General features: G+C 40.4%; 2 protein-coding genes across 2 annotated transcripts in view; both read left to right on the top strand.

Moving 5' to 3' along the window:
* LOC308098796 (transmembrane protease serine 9-like) overlaps positions 1 to 17,016 on the top strand; it is a 146,611-nt gene that overhangs the window by 27,457 nt on the left and 102,138 nt on the right. The gene's annotated exons all lie outside the window — the stretch shown is intronic.
* Positions 1,144 to 5,181, top strand: LOC308098615 (chymotrypsinogen A-like; the record flags this gene model as incomplete). Its single annotated transcript, XM_080447024.1, has 7 exons — positions 1,144 to 1,152; positions 1,341 to 1,457; positions 1,555 to 1,789; positions 1,947 to 2,118; positions 3,544 to 3,803; positions 4,071 to 4,171; positions 4,813 to 5,181. 7 exons carry the CDS (start codon positions 1,144 to 1,146, stop codon positions 5,170 to 5,172), a joined length of 1,254 nt encoding a protein of 417 aa, XP_080303150.1. The 3' UTR covers positions 5,173 to 5,181.

Genomic DNA, 17,016 nt, shown 5'->3' on the forward strand with positions numbered 1-17,016 from the left:
ACATGTGAGCTACAAAGCATTGTAGATTGGCTATTTTCAGCAAAGAGATTTGTTGTAGAAGAACTGTAGAATCTAGTATAGAGTCCTGTTGGTGGTTAAGCCTGATTTATACTTCATCGTATGACACAGCATAAATTAAGCATTACTCTATTGGCTTTGCCAGCCAGATCAATTGACGGTTGTGTTTCTCTCAGTGTGTGGCCAGGCTCCTCTGAACACCTTGATAGTTGGAGGTGAAGACGCCCCTGCTGGGAGCTGGCCCTGGCAGGTCAGTCTACATACATCTGGTCACTACTGTGGAGGATCTCTTATTAACAAGGAATGGGTGATGACAGCTGCTCACTGCTTCTCAAGGTGGGATATTATTATCAGCAAGAGATCTGCTACTCTCCCAAGACCAGTTCATTAATACTTTACATACATTAATACAAAAAGAAAAGTGAATATTGTCCTCATTATGGATTGTCTTTTTTCTTTACTCCTAGTAATAGCCCGGCTGGTGTCACTGTTTTTCTGGGTCGGCAGAATCAAGAAGTAACCCTAACTAACTCCAACCCTAACGAGGTCTCTCGGGAGGTTAGCCAGGTCATCCGCAACCACAACTACAACAGTAATACTAGTGATAATGACATCGCTCTTCTGAAACTTGCATTGCCGGTGACGTTTACCGACTATATCCGACCAGTCTGCCTGGCAGCATCGGGGAGCACCTTCTACAGTGGCATCAACAGCTGGATCACTGGCTGGGGCACCAATGGAACTAATTGTAAGTACAGTATAGTGAAGTCAAAACAAAGTCAAATTTATTTGTAGCATTTCATACCGGGTGAATTAAACAACAACCAAACAACAAACCACACAGCCCCCCACACACGTACCTCTTCATCATATCTATCTTTATCTTACGATTGATTCATGTGTATTGTCCTGGTCGATAATTAAATGAAGAAATAAACACACAGAGATTTAGATAGATTTATATGTTTATCCCTAACCCTGCCTGATGATCTTGTTTGGTTTACAGATAGTGAGCAGGTCAGAGTAGTTAGGAGCTAAGCCATTTAAAGCCACGTATCTTATTAATGGTGCAGTACAGAAAGAGAGGATGGGAGATATGTTCATTATCAGGTAGTCATCGCCGTTATGCAGCGGGTCAGTTGATTGTGATTAAAGAAAAGAAAACATTTGATATGGTTATTATTGGTCATTATTGGTCAGTATTTTAAATGTAATTGTGCTGTTTTAATTTTTTTGCCTAATAAAATATTCAACCCCTCCAAATAAAAGTCATTTGCTCATGAAACTAACTTTGTGTCTCCCTAGACCCTAACAACCTCCAGGAGGTGGATGTTCCAGTGGTGGGGAACAGACAGTGTAACTGCAACTATGGAGTGGGCAAAATCACTGACAATATGATCTGTGCTGGACTTAGTGCAGGAAGGAAGGACTCATGTGAGGTGATCATTTGAATGGTTGTGTTCATTGTGAGTATTTCTTCCTGGAAATGTCTCATTGTTTTAATGCAGTGTTTGTTTGTGATGTGTTTCCCTACAGGGAGATTCAGGACACCCAATGGTGAGCAAAGACGGTGCCCGCTGGATTCAGTCTGGAATAGTGAGCTGGGGTGAGGGTTGTGCCCTGCCTAATAAACCTGGAGTCTACACCAGAGTGTCTCAGTACCAGTCTTGGATCAACAGTCAGATCACTTGCGACCAGCCAGGATTTATCACCTTCACCTCCTCTGGGACTAACAGTGACTTGAGCGTCACCTGTGCTCGCCTGCCACCAGGTACACCAACTACACCTACCAGTGGTGTGTTCTAGGTTTTTTCGGAGAGATACGATAATCATTCCCTGCACGACATGGAGTGGTCGTGGAGATACGCTAGCACGCTTTCAATGGATGAAATGGTTAGTAGAGGGCTATGCTTTTTGTTCCATTTTAGCTTTCGTCTGCGGCAGTGCCCCTTTAAACACTCGTATTGGCGGAGACACTTTTGTGACAAGAGAGGGTCTGTGGCCATGGATGGCCAGCTTGCAGAAGAATGGTACACATGTCTGTGGTGGGACACTGATTTCAGCCGACTTTGTCATGAGTGATGCCAGCTGCTTCTCAAGGTAACACATCATAATTCTGACAGTCTTACCTACCCTGTGTGACATGAAAGCAGAGGCATGCAACAATATATCTTCTGCCAATATAACAACAAAAAGTACAAATATTATACACTGTTATATCAGCTGTAGTTTTAAAGAGTTTACAATCTATAAATATTTACCAGAATTCACAAAAAAAATAAAAAATCAAACTAAATAAATTATGGAATGTACTTTATCACTCCAAGTTTACTTAATTTGTTTCCTCGTTCCCCAGAACTACTTTAAGGGGAAAGGGGAAAGGTGGTATTTTTTGGTACCCGGGGACGGGAAATTGCTTTTAGAGCTTCAACCAGCTGATGGCTGCCCAGATGGCTCTGATATGAGTCCATGTGGGGGTGCTGTTAGGGGTTAAGTGTCTTCTTGCTCAGGGAAGCTTTGACACGCACACTGGGCGAGCTGAAGGACGAAGAGGCGACCTAACAATTCCCAGATGGTCTCTCCACCCACTCAGCTATACAGCCATTCGAATAATATACAGTAGTGTTTTTACATTGCTATCTTTAATCATTTAGAACGACTATATCAGTCAGTTTTTCTTCAGATCACATGGTGATCTGAAAAGATTGTGTGCCAGGGACCCCCAAAAGCAGAAGGAGCGAGTGCATTCTCCGGCAGCGGCAGCAACCGCGGAACTGCCGCGGAACTGCCGGTGGAGGAGCGGCAGCTCCCGGCAGTGACTGCCGGCGGTGGAGCGGCAGCTGCCGGCGGAGCAGCGGAACTGCCGCGGAACTGCCGGTGGAGGAGCGGCAGTCGCGGAACTGCCGGTGGAGGAGCCGCAGTCAACTTATTTTTTCCGCCGATAAAGTATAGTTTTGGACCATGACGGAGGCGCGCCAACTCAGTAGACCTTGAGGCCAAGGAGTCGCGCCCGAGCGCCTCCAGGCGCGAGTGCCCGCGACGACCGGCCGATGGTCTACTAGTCGACTAAGCGCCGTCCGAGTTATGTACCGATAGGCACAGAATCGTAAATAATATTGGTGGGGACTGCGTTACACAAACGCAGCACACTCCCAAAGCTGGCGCCGCCGGCAGCTCCGCGGAAGCTCCGCGGAAGCTGCCGCTGCCGGAAAATGCACTCGCTGTCCCTCCCCAAAAGAGAAGAATTTTTCAAAATGTTTCCAGAAAGAATTATTGAAAAGAAGAGATCTACAAACTCACAAGGCGTCACATTGAGACAATTGTAAAAGCATAAAATAGGGTCAAAGTGTTTAGACTGATGTTGATTCTTTATTATCTAATTTTGCTAGGGACCCCCTGGAACCCCCTCAAGGACCCCTGGGTGTCCCTGGACCCCACTTTGAGAACCACTGGTCTATGCATGGAAATGTGTGTCTTCAAACAGCAGTGCAGCACCCTTCACTAAGTTAACCCTTTCTGTCTCAGTTCACCTGGTGAGTCCGAATGGACCGTCATCCTGGGCCGTCTGAAGCAGAATGGCACCAACCCATTTGAACAGACTCTGACTGTGACGGAAATCACCGTGAGCACTCTGACCGGTGACAACAACGTGGCAGTTCTCAAACTGGCGTCCCAGCCCACCTTCTCTGACCACATCCAACCAATCTGCGTGGACACTGGTTCAGACACCTTCGCAGCAGGTTCTACATGCTGGACAGTGGGCTGGGGATTGGGAGAAGGAGGAGGTGAGTCCCTAAATAAGGCTGGGGTTATTTTTAGATGAAAATGCAAAGATTTTGTACAGTATATGTATATACTCTTGAACTTCAGGTCTTTGAACTTACCACCCACATTTTTTATGTATTTTTATTCAGACATTATTTTGTAACTTAATGTGAAACATACCGTTTTTGTATGTATATTTACATGAATGCTGTGGATTATGTGTATGGTGTGGTCCAGGTTAAACTCTGTCAATTTCTCAGCTTACTCTTCTGTCTTCCCAACATCAGAGCAACAAGATCTACAGGAGTTTGAGACCTCTGTGGTGGATTGTGGGAACGCCTCATCTAGTAGTGACTCCATATGTACAGGAGCTGTGACACTGCAGCAGGTAGCGCTTCTCCTTTTGATACCACACTGCAGTTTATGCAAAGATAAAGGCCAATACATGCTTTGTCTTATGGTGGTGTCAATCGGCCAAAGTAACAGATTTTCAAGCGGTAAACCCGACATGATGCAGTGCGTTTTTTACTTGAAAATCTGTAAATTAAAATAAATTAGCGCTACAACTATCGATAATTTCTTGGCGATTATTCTATCGCTTACCTTTTCAATTAACCAAACAATCGAGATGTTTTTTTCATATATCAACAAATCTATGTGAAAAATATTCGAATTAGTTTCATAATCTATGAAAATGATTATGTTTGGTATTGTTGAAATGTTTGTCTATAATGAGAAGAGAAAAAAAGACAAATATAAATGTTTCAACTTTGATTATAAGTCAGTTATTGTCTCCTCCATTCAGAAAGGCATGGCCGAGACTATGTTTTGCTCCCTGTCCGTCCATCCGTTTGTCCGTGTGTCCGTGTGTCATTTCAGCCTGATTGGCGAATTCCGAACATTGCTGGCCCACACTAACCTACCTGACCTGGCGGAGACCTGTGCACTTTTTCTAGTTTCTTTTTTTACATTCGATTTCATTGATTACTTGGTTTAACCATGTACTGAATCAACTGTGTGCCTCTACAGGGTGATGCTGGAGGTCCTCTGATATGTAAGCAGGGTGCCGTTTGGTTCCAGACTGCGGTGTTGACCGTCGCCAACAGCGGCAATCAAACGAGGGCAAAGGCATCATCGCCATCGGTTTTCACCAAAATGACCCGCTTCCAATCCTTCCTGGTGAATACAGTGGGGAGCCTGTTGTCTCCAACCAGCACCACTTCACCCAGCGTGGACACTACAACCACATCCTCACCCTGCGTGGACACTACCACCACATCCTCACCCAGTGTGGATACTACCGCCACATCCTCTGCTCCTCACACTCCTTTATCATCTATCATCCTCCCTCTCATATCCCTGAGCATCCTTCTGTCTTTCTGGTACTAGCCTCCAACCGTTCAACGGGTGGAGTCTATAGACCCCTTAACACACTGATAAGAACAATTATGCCCGCCCAGGCCGGCACCAAATGAAACCCATTCTGTCATGTCTCATTGGTAAAAAATAAATAAAGAATATCTATTGTTTTGTTATGTAAACACAGGGTAAAGTTACATACTATGTCTTTAAGTATGGTGTACAATTATACACTTTTAACTAAAAGCTGACACAATGTGTCCCATTTTTGTTGCTGAAAATCTGTGTGGGTGTGTGTGTGTTTTTGCCATGAGCCAGGGTCATACACTGAAATATATATACGAGGCTTTACACTGTAAAGTTTACAGTGTTCCATTGTTCCATGATTTGTTTCACACTGGACTTCACTGTCAACTTATTGACCATTAATGAGTACAATTTGTTATGTGATGATGATATCATTGTCGTCGGGCAGAAACCTCTTATTGTCTCCGCCAGGCCGAAAGGCATGGCGAGAGTATGTTTTACCCCCTGTCTGTCCGTCCGTCCGTCCGTCCGTCCATCTGTCTGCGAGTAATCTCCGGCACCGTTGGCCCGGTCCCTGCGAAACTGTACACACACACTCCCTGGATGCCAATTCAGAACCTCTGGCCCCAAAAAAAAAATCACCTGTTATAGCGCCACCAGGAGTGCAAAACCCATTTACTCCTACAGATTTGATCCAAACGTCATGCAAGTGACGTTTGGATACACAGTACACAGTATCTCTATAGTCATGTGATCCGTTTTGAACAAAATGCAGCTTGCGATTTAAGTGAAATTTCACACGCACATTCAGGAAGAAATGCCACCCTTTTCACATTGGCCTGTTATAGTGCCACCAGCAGGTGTAATTTAGCAAAACACATTTTTGGAACAGAAATGCCTCAAATCATGAATGCAGTGTCTGATTGCCGTGAAAGGCCTAATAAGAAATGGCACCCTTTTCACATTGGCCTATTATAGCGCCACCAGGAGGCCACAGTAACGTACCTGACCTGGCGGAGACCTGTGCTCCGAGGAGCACTTTTTCTAGTCTCCATAATTATGTTTAAATTTTTTTTTTCTTTTTTCGTAAATTAATGCCCTACTTGATCATACTACAGCGTCACACAAAAGCATCAAAAGTAGCAGATCCGCAAGCTCCAAACGCGGCGTGAAGAGAAACGTTTTGAACTACTTTTGTAAAAAGTTTTTGGAGGTATTTACTCAGATATGCGGCAATAGGGGGCATATCGGGCAAATGTGCATTTACAATTTTGAAGACTAATCCCATAATTTTGATGTAATAGAAGCTGGCTGTGAACCTTTGTAGCATTTTATTACATTTGATTTGTTTATTTAACAGGGTCAGTGCAAAAATAAATACAGAATATTGCACCAGCGATATCTATTATCTGTTGCCCTCGGCATTGTTCGCAGCACTTCTGAGGATTAATTAAAATGTATTATTAAATAATTAGAAACAATGTAAGCTTAATCACAGTACATTTTCACATAATACATTTAAAATAATAGCACAATGAAAATATACTAGTATAGAGCCCAGAGGGGCTCCGTTCAAACATATGGGGTTTAAGTGGTTATAGTACTGCATTCTATCTGTTGGCCTTTAGCAGGGTGTTTCACTGCCCAGATGCTTTGACTGAAAAAGCAGTCTGGCTAAACTTTGTAGAACAAAATTCCATACAACACTCCCCTCTAGTGGAGGATCTTGTTGACCTTGTGCCAGTATTGTATTGAGATCTCCCAATAGACCTGAAGAATTATATTGACATAGTCTGTATATAATTTTGTGGGTGAGACAGCACTAAGCAATATCATTATCATTGTGCTATATAACTATACATTTATACAAACAGAAAATGTTGCATTTTCATTTCACTACATTATCGTGTGTTATCCTTTTTAAATTTAAGCTATTGGGATAATAATATATTCACCATTTACTTGCTTACTTACTTACTTTCTTATTTATGTATTACCAGTGATAGGCCTATGAGGTGTGTATGGGCTCCTAGGGTCCATAGACCTAATGCACATTTCAAACCTATAACTAACAGGTTTGTTTAATTATTTGACCCAAATTGATAAACCATAACCTAGCATATTATTAATGAATTAAATCATTCTTTATTGTTGTCATACATTATGAAGGACGGCACTGTACTAATATCTTTACTTCTTGTCTCTGTTTTACATTGGTTCTATCTTTCCAAGTTTCAAACACAAAACATTCTTAAAATGTCCTTCTGACAATGATTGATTGATTGATTGATTGATTGAATACTTTATTTAGAAGTTTGCAGAAAAAAAGCACATGAAAGTACAGTTCAAATACAAGGTCAACTAAATATGATTAAAAAAACAAAAGCCTATGGCTTGTTTCAATTGGGGTCCTTTTGTACTCAATTCATAGGGGACATACAAATTAACTGGAAGGTGGTAAATACAAATGATAAGAATATAAAGTAGTTTATTAAGTAACCTCAGATGTGTAAAAATGCTAGTATGATAACAACAGGTGGCGAGGTGGTTTGGTCCAGATCATTGAATTTAACTCACAGAATGAACTGAGGATCTGTTTAAGGAACCTGCATCCACACATTAATTTACCATGGGACTCTACCACATGCATGTGTCATTGTTATTCATTCTGCTGGTAAAAGGTAAGAACTCTGCCTAATTCCAATTTGAAACAAAGTGTTCAATTCAGACTATATTTGAAAGAAAAGTTTGAATCAAAACTGTTGTAAATCTTTAACCACTTGCATTTTACAATGCCTTGTGATGCCTTGTGAACTTCTAAGTTGAAAAGTTTTGAAACTGTTGTTTTTAAATTTGGGTATTTTATTGGGTACTTCAATTTCAGCCTATAATAGAATGCCCAAAATAGGGACACCATGACGAAAGTGGTTAATGTAAAGACTGTAAATTGAGAAACAATTTCCCAGTGAATGTTCATGAATTAATACAAAACGTTAGATCATGGGATTGGGACCCCAAGGGGGGCCGCCAAATCTTTGTGTTATAGGAATCTTTCTTTTTTTTACATTAGCCACTTGAATCCTAGCATATCCCTATTCTGGGGGGAACACTCACAGAAAATAGCAGATCTACAAGCTGACAACACATTGCAGCTTGTCAGCTTGTAGATTGGCTATTTTCAGCAAAGAGGTTTGGTGTAGAGGGAAAAAGCATCAGACCAAGTACAGAGCCAAATGTCTTTTTTATAAGTGGTTAAAAGTCTGAAAATACATACTATAGAGCAACATATAGAAAATATCATTTGCAAAAAAACTAAAAGAAAAACTTTCATTTACACAACACTGGTGATAGTGCTGTCAAACTAGTCTATGAAGCTATCTATGAAATCTATGATTTTTTTTATCTGCAACACATGCAGTGGGGGTCACTGCTTCATCTCTCTCTCAGCTAATGCCTGAAAAACGTTGAAGACTCCTGCATTAGATGAAGATGTTAGGTGATTCAGATGCAGGAGGCATGTGGCTGTGACTGTTTGTCTCAAGGCAATAATTCACTCAATCCTCACTGTTCTCAGGAATGAATGAAAAGCATTTGCATTACAAGAATGCTTTAAGCCAATGAATACACCAAAACATCAATTACATTTTTATTATTCAGTAATAATTTCATAAATGTGAGCTTAAAAAATTAATTCAATTTTTTTTTAAATATATATATTTTTAATATTCTCATTGTCAGAAAAACTGCTTATAGGCTTACTTCATTTACTCTTCAATTTTATTTTTTAAGAAAGAACAAATTCTGCTTATTTCAACGCACTCCCAACCACCAAAGCATAACTGAGTTCATCATGCAGGCTTCAGAGTAATATGAAATAAGTAATTATTCTTCTGCTTCATAATTTGAATAGAGGAACATTATATTAATGTTGCTTAATATACTGGGCCGTCTTCACAGTTAGCACAACATTCAGCAAGTTGACCACGGGTCCTTAAAAATACAGTTTTAAATACAGTCATCTTAATAGATTGTAAATATTTAATAACTCAATAATAACTTAATTTAATAGATCATATATATATATATATATTTTTTTAAAGACGATGAGTGATGTATTCCCAGTCCCTGGAGTGGCTTAGTTTTGTCTCGAGATAGACTGAAAGAAAGCCAAACATGATGACCTGGAACATCCTTTACGCTGTTATACCTTTCAAGCCGGGAAAGTCTATGTCATATTAGCTGTTGCTATATAAATAGCAACATATTATATATTTTTTTAATTTTTGAATAAAGATTTATAAAGAAAACGTCAGAATTAGAAAGTGTTTTTTCGAAACGCCAGAATTAGAAAGTGTTTTTCGAATCGACCTCAGGTCTAAATGGGTTGTGCAAGCCAGGATACATTTTAGGTTCAATCATGTGACTGTCAGATTTTGTGGTTGCTTCTATGTTACCAGGCAACGTTTTAAGGCAAACTCTAGGCCTACAGTAATGCAGTAACATTCTGACAGGACTACTTTGATCCTTTCTGCTTCAGTGAGCTTCAGTCAAGCGAGGTAACAGCCTATGTTCTCTGAAAGATAGCTAAGATAACAAACTAATGACTTAAAGGTAGGGTAAGTGATATTTTTGGGTTAAAACAAAAAGTATTTTGTTAAAAGGTTAAAATACTATATTCTGATTGTAATCATTGCTATAGAGTGTTTTTTCAGTAACAGATGTCTCCCTGTCTCTCCAGCTCTTTAATAAACAGAAAATAAATTTTTCGGTAGGTGTCAAAATCTCAGCCAATCAGGAGAAAGTACCCATTTTTAACCTTAATTTGTATAGTGTTCCAGTTCCAATTTTGCATGCTCATTTCTTAGTGTCATCACTTCCAATTTCACTTGTTTAATCTGTATCCTGATTGAGTTCTCTGTCCTGGTTGGATAAAATTGGAAATGAAACTGAAACTGAAACGAAAATGCATTTTCTGTTTAATAAAGAGGTGGAGAGACAAGGAGACTCCTAATACTGAACAAACACTCTATAGCAATGAGTACTATCAGAATATAGAGCTATTTAACATTATTTTAACCAACGCAAATCACTTACCCTACCTTTAATGAGTAAATGCAAGTTTAATGATAAGGCTTGAAAATAGTGAATTTTGCATGTTCTCCCCGTGAGGTTTGCATGTTCTCCCCGTGTCTCCTAGGGTAGTTAATACCCTCACAAAAACATGTAGTAATCCTGGTCGCTATACCGCCTCCCCCATGACAGCCGGGGCGCCTGATGGAGGGGAAAGGAACTGGTTGGAATAACGTGTTCCTTCCACGCGCTACGTCCAACCAGGGAAACTCCCCCCTGTCAGGTGACAAGAAGGTCAGTTGGCTCTCATGCATTGAAGGAAGCATGAGCTCGGCCCTGGCCTCCCTACTGTGGGGGACTGGTGTAGTGCTGGTGTAGGGCCGGTGTAGCGCCCAGGATCACTTAGGAAATTGGCACCGGGTGAAAAAAATGGGTTACAAAAATCGCGGGATAATTAATTAATAATAATTATTAAGGTTGTTCAAACCTGTGCCCGGTAGGCTAATGTCTCCAAAGCACGATACTGTATATTGTATACAGTATATTGTTTATTTAGTTTCTTAAATTTCACTTCTTTATACCTGCAGACACCTTGTTCAGGTCCCAGTGAGGCAACCAGTTGGGAAGCACAAACGTAGATTTAAATGTTTTAACTACTTGGCAAAAAGATTTATCAGATGAAACCCGCCTCTGTTTCAGGGGGGATCACAGGCAGGAGAGGAGAGACAGGCCCTACTAACTCCTCCATGCTGGGACTGGCTGTCCTGTTGAACCATGCCAGGACCAGTCACTCCGTCACCGTCCGTTCTGAACCCCAAACCACACCTTTTCCGCACATGCTCCAGGATGGTGTTACAGTACATGTCTGGTGACATTGTTTGTCATCAGACATTTCTATGTCACCCGACACTATAGTGACTGTTCTATGTTTGTGTTTCCATTACATCTTGCTCTCTTTGTCTAGGTTTCACATGACACACATCCGCATTCCCCTAGTGTCTGTCCTCATGTCTCAGAAGTCATGGTATAGCTCCAACTGATTTGAGCTTTTCTTTTGTGTCAGCACTTGCTGTCGTATCTATTGCGGATGAGTCATTTAAGTATTGTGTCCCTATTTTTTTATTAAATTAAAGTGTTCCTGAAACAAACCGGTAAACACGGACAGTTGTCCTTTTTATCAACTCAGTTATGTAAAATGTATCTAGGGCAGAGCAATACTTCCTTGTTTTTCCTGATGCTTTGAATGCTGACCGCCTACTAGCAGTAAAGGACCCAGCCACTTCCTCATTAGTCTCTGATTTCTCTGACTCTGATAGACTGTTGGCTCACACAATTTTCAAATGCTTCCGCCTGAAGCCTGATTCATACTTTGTTGCACGACGGTGTTGCTTGTCGAAAATAGCCAACCTGCAAGTTAACGATGGAACATAAATTAGGCTTAACAGTCTGTACAAAATGAGTAGAAAATAAAGTGAATATCCTGCTCCCCCCCGACTTCGCCATTCCAAACACATAAATAAGGCCTTCTTGAAACCAAATGATCCTATCTAGCTTATTGCTCATTAGAAATGGAATTTAAAATATTCAAAATATCTAAAATGTATGTTTGAGGGGGTACATGTGTACATTACATGTGCCCATGTACTGTAGCCTTTCAGTGAGCAGTCAGTGTTTTCACAGATGTCAATTCCCTAGATGAGTTTGATTCTCAGGTATTTTGAAAATGAATCATTCTCATAAACTGTTCTGAAAATACAAAGTCATGTGGCGAGTATTAACAATTAAAAACTGTTTGTAGAACTGCCCCTGCAAGTATAAAGCACAGTACAGCACTCTTCAGACATTTGAAAATCCTAAATCAGTCAGCAAGGTTTTTGAACTACACCTATCCAGAGGTTTCATGCTCTGTGGAATAAAAGGCCAGTTTATAAAGTTATGTAAAAAATATAATGCACAGGTCAATGCTCAAAATGCTGTGTGAATTTAACTGAAAAATGTACAGAAAAGGTTTTATTGTGTACTGACAGAATGACTCAATTCCAGTTGCTTGTCTTTCTTCCCTTGCACTTTAAACACTTATTTCAAAAATAGCAAAGAAGACAGCCAATCTACAAGCTCACAATGCATCGCGACACCACTGTATAAACCTGGCTTAAATGTGGGACCCAGAGATTAAGGAAAGATCTTTCACTGTCTTTAAGTACTGCACTCATTATCTCATGGGGGAGAACGCTTAATATATTTTTATAATAAAATGCAAAAGTAGGAGGATTGTCTTTAATCCAATTAATTAAAATACATTTTCAGGCGAGAAGTAAGAGTTTATCAACTAACTTATCAAGTAATAAATGAAGTGTGAGCTCTAGTGATTGGAGGCTACAAAACCTGTATATCCAGTCTTTTTGGACATAAACAAGAAGTTGGAGGATAAAATTAAATCTGATAATGATGTACCGTGCATGTCATGTATACTTTATATACTGTAACATATTATTATTATTGTCTCCGCCAGGCCGAAAGGCCACCATATATAGCGCCACCAGCAGGTCTAATTTAGCTAAACACATTTTTGGAACAAAATGCCTCAAATCATGAATGCAGTGTCCGATTGCCATGCAAGGCCTATTAGAAATTGCATCATTTTCACATTGCCTTATTATAGCGCCACCAGGAGGCCACAATAACCTACCTGACCTGGCGGAGACCTGTGCTCCGAGGAGCACTTTTTCTAGTTATTATTATTATTATTATTATTAGTAGTAGTAGTAGTAGTAGTAGTAGTAGTAGTAGTAGTAGTAGTAGTAGTAGTAGTAGTAGTAGTAGTAGTAGTAGTAGTAGTAGTAGTAGTAGTATAATGATGTACTGTGCATGTTCACATTATGTATATGTAGTAGGGTGCTCATAGCCTCTCTCTCTCTCCTATGCAACCTCTACTCATAGTCTCCACCCATAGTCTCCACCCACTCTATTAGGGGGACAACTGACACCTGTCTGTAATTGAGACAGGTGCATATAAATTCAGCAGGGAAATCAACCTGAACATGGCTTCTGTCAAAGCTTGCCTGTTTGGCTGGAGCTTTCACCAGTTACCATCAGTGCAGTTATGTTTGTTTCTTGGTTAAGCGATCATGAGTTGTAGCATGAGTATTGTGAACTTAGTTGTTTTCACAGTTGTAGCAGCCTCCATGTGCTACAACCTGGGTGCACTGATCATAAATGGCCTCCTTGGACTATCTGGGTTTTGGTGTGGGTTGGCTAGCCAAGTATGGCAGGTAGGTTAACTGTTCTTCCCCATTCTGTGTCGAATAATCACGACGTTGTGGCACCCAGAGTAACTTAAACTGTTTTTGTTCTGGCAATGACCTACCGCATTGGTGTGTGTAAGTGACTGACGGCACTGCTGCTTTGCCTGGGTTGAAACTGCTGGTCTTCCAATGAGTACTGTTTGGCTGAAAGTTAACTGGATCCAGTGTTGGCTGGAGGGACCCATTACTCCAGCAACCATCTCTGTGACCTTTTATGATACTTGAGATTCCAATTTGTATCAGCTTGGTCAGGGCACAGACTGACCAGGCAGCTAATATTAAATGACCTATGTTGATGGTTATCTGTAATTCAGTGTGTAAACGTTTGTTTGTTTTGTTAGGACCAGAGTTGGGGTGCCTTCCGGTGGTGGTGGTGACCCCCGTCGCAGTGTGCCAGGACAAACCACCCTTTGCTTTGGTGTGTGTGCGCGTGTGGTTGCCCTGGCTAGTGGGGGTTCCCCCTGCCCCGGGTCGGTGGCCCTGTCCTTGTTGATGAGCCCCAAAACCCTGGTCTGTTAGATTATGTCTGCCCAGTATTATATTTGTGTATGCTACCGTTCATGTCAATGTGCAGCTAATACTCTTAGTGGTGAAATTGTTTTAATTGTTTGTACAAAATAAAATGCCATTGCTGCTTTTGTACTTAATCACGCCTCTGCCTCTATCATAAAATGTACAACGAACCTTGTGTTATACTGTGTAATCAGGACAGGAGTACTTCCAGATTTAGATTAGAATCAATCATGATTTCCTAAGGTGCAATTCCTTAGGTGGTGTAGTTGGCTATTTCATTCTTACTGTTACGCATTACTTAAGACAAACTTTCATTTACATTTTTTACATTTTGGACAAAATAGCCACATTTACATCAAGGTTCCCAGATGTCCCTAGTGCCCACGTATCCTGTATCCTCTGTAAATAGCAGGTGGGCTCACAGATCAAGACATTGTCAACCAGTATGGTTACGGTGCAAACACAACATCCTATATTATGAACACTGAATAAAAACTGTACTCTATCTGCAAAGTAGCCTACTTAAGTCAATAAAATAATTAGGCTAAACTAGCAGACAGTTGCAAAACAAACAATGTAACTAATAATGTAACATTCCATGTAGGCAGGGGTCATGACCATGGCAGGTCGTGATGGAAAATTTTCATAAATTTCATATTTGCCACGGACATGCAATTGGCAAGGTACGGTAGCTAGTTGTGGTTTCCATTCAGGTATTCTGTTGATGAGAAGGTACAAGGCATGCAAATGGAACATTGGAAAAAAAGACACACACTACAAGCTACTTTTGATTTATTAGACATGATAAGGCCTAGATATAAAAGATATCTAGGCATACTTTTGCTCTTGTTTTCACTGTGGTCCCTCGCATGCCGTTGACTCTATATTTAATAGTCTGACCACACCACACGTTGTCTTTAAAAGGGGGGGTAAAAGTTCTTCAACGAAGGATTGAAAGCATATTTAGCTATTTTCACAGAATTGAGGCAGCTATAGCAATCATTTAATCTAGCGGTTTTGTCTTCACCTGATGCAATTGTGTACAGGTACCATGTGCAATACTACAAATCTCCTGCACATATTAATGAGTGTAACAGAGAGGACCTCTGTTACTAATGTTTGGCACTTTATAGTATTTTGCACAGTGTATTTTGCACATGATTTTATTATTGAATGATTATCATGAGGGGCAAGTGCAATGTGAAATGTATGAGTGCAAGAGAGGGTAATGCTAAGTCATGATTGAAAAGCTTAACATGTACCAAGTGGTTCTGTGGCAAGTGTAATTGGGCTGAACCAAGTCAGAATGGCAGAGGGGGGGTGTGATATACATTTGTAGTTGCTAAGGATAGTGTGGTTGTGTAATGTTGTAGTAGTGTGAATAATTTATATTTATTTGTTTATTGAAGTTTTAAGATGATTGATGTGGGTTATGTATTTAATGTATGGCTATTTATGTATATATCTAGATAGAAAACACCCCTTGACATGGTGCAGTCCAAGCTCATTTGCTCAGCTGGCTATAAAATGCTGCCAGTTGACATTAGTGGAGAGCTGTAAGAGGAGAGACAAACACCACCATGCCAAGGGTGCTGCACAGTATATCCATATGTCATTGGTGATGAATAAATACACCTACGGGTTAAACCCTACTCCAGGCCTCTGTACTGCTTCCAACCGCAAGTCTGGCATTCTCACAATGAGCATGTTACTTTACGAGTCACCAAAGTTGTTCAAACACATTTTTAATGTTTTTACATTATTATGAAGAAAATATTATATAGGCTATATTTTGAATTTCTTTTCAAAACAAAAAATATGCCACGGACATAGACATGTCTTGCCACAGACACGTTTGTCAGTGTAAGGACATGTTGATGGCCTCTGCATGTAGGCCTAAGTGTCACAGCTTGCTTACATGTTACATCCTTCCCACACATGTCAGGGTGACAGCTATACAGTCCTCCTTATTGTAGTTTCATTTAGATTTTCAGAGGAAAAAACTATGCTTGTTAACTCCTGCAGAGCAAAGATCAAAGGGAGAGAGCTCCAGCCATCCATGACCTCACTTTATTAACGCCTTGTTAGAAGTACCTGTGTAGTGGATAAAATTCATATAACAGTCATTGTGGTATTGATTAATTGAATGTATTAGTAGATGCAACAATCATCACCTGTTCTTCCTTGTTAAACTCCTCTCCCTGACAAAGTATTTTAGAAACAGTCGACTCATGCAAACCTATTTCAAACATAGCCACTACGTGCGAGTCAGTTATAAAATAAAGCCCATGTAAGGAGTGACCATCTGTTGTTATACCTCTGTGTACCATCCTGCCAGTATAAATATGTGTAAGACATTGGTGTTGGGGAGTGATGGGGGAAGCCCTGGAGGGAGACACTAGTCTCTCTCTGCTGTGATGAGATCTACAATAAAGTATGGAGTTTGGCTCCTGACAACTGAGTCCTGCATCTTCCTGATCTGTTTAACTTACATAATGTAAAAGCTGCCATTATACCTGGCAGGCTCTCATTTCATACAACCTCTATCTACAATGCCCAATGCCACTTGTATGCAAATGACAAATCTGTATGAGAACTCAACAAATAGCTAGATGAATCAATTAATCAACCAAAACAAATGTATATATATATATTTTTTCATAATTTATTTTAACCAATCGTACAGTATATACTTCATTGCCTGGGGTCGCCCAGTTGTCCCTCCTTTTTTCCCTTTCACCAAATCTCTTCACCAAAAATAGCAGATCTACAAGCTGTTGTGAGATTGTAGATCTGCTATTTTCAGCAATTGTTCGTTAATTTTCACAGAATGTTTGCCTATTATGTCTGCAATATTATTCTGCAATCATGATTCAAGAGGGTTTTATTGAAACTCTCATACAGGTACATTGGTACAAGCAGTGAAGTGTTGGTGTGGCGTGCTCAACAGTGATGCGTG

This window comes from Gymnoscopelus braueri, assembly GCF_963280865.1.
Source record: "Gymnoscopelus braueri genome assembly, chromosome: 13".
Taxonomy (NCBI): Eukaryota; Metazoa; Chordata; class Actinopteri; order Myctophiformes; family Myctophidae; genus Gymnoscopelus; species Gymnoscopelus braueri.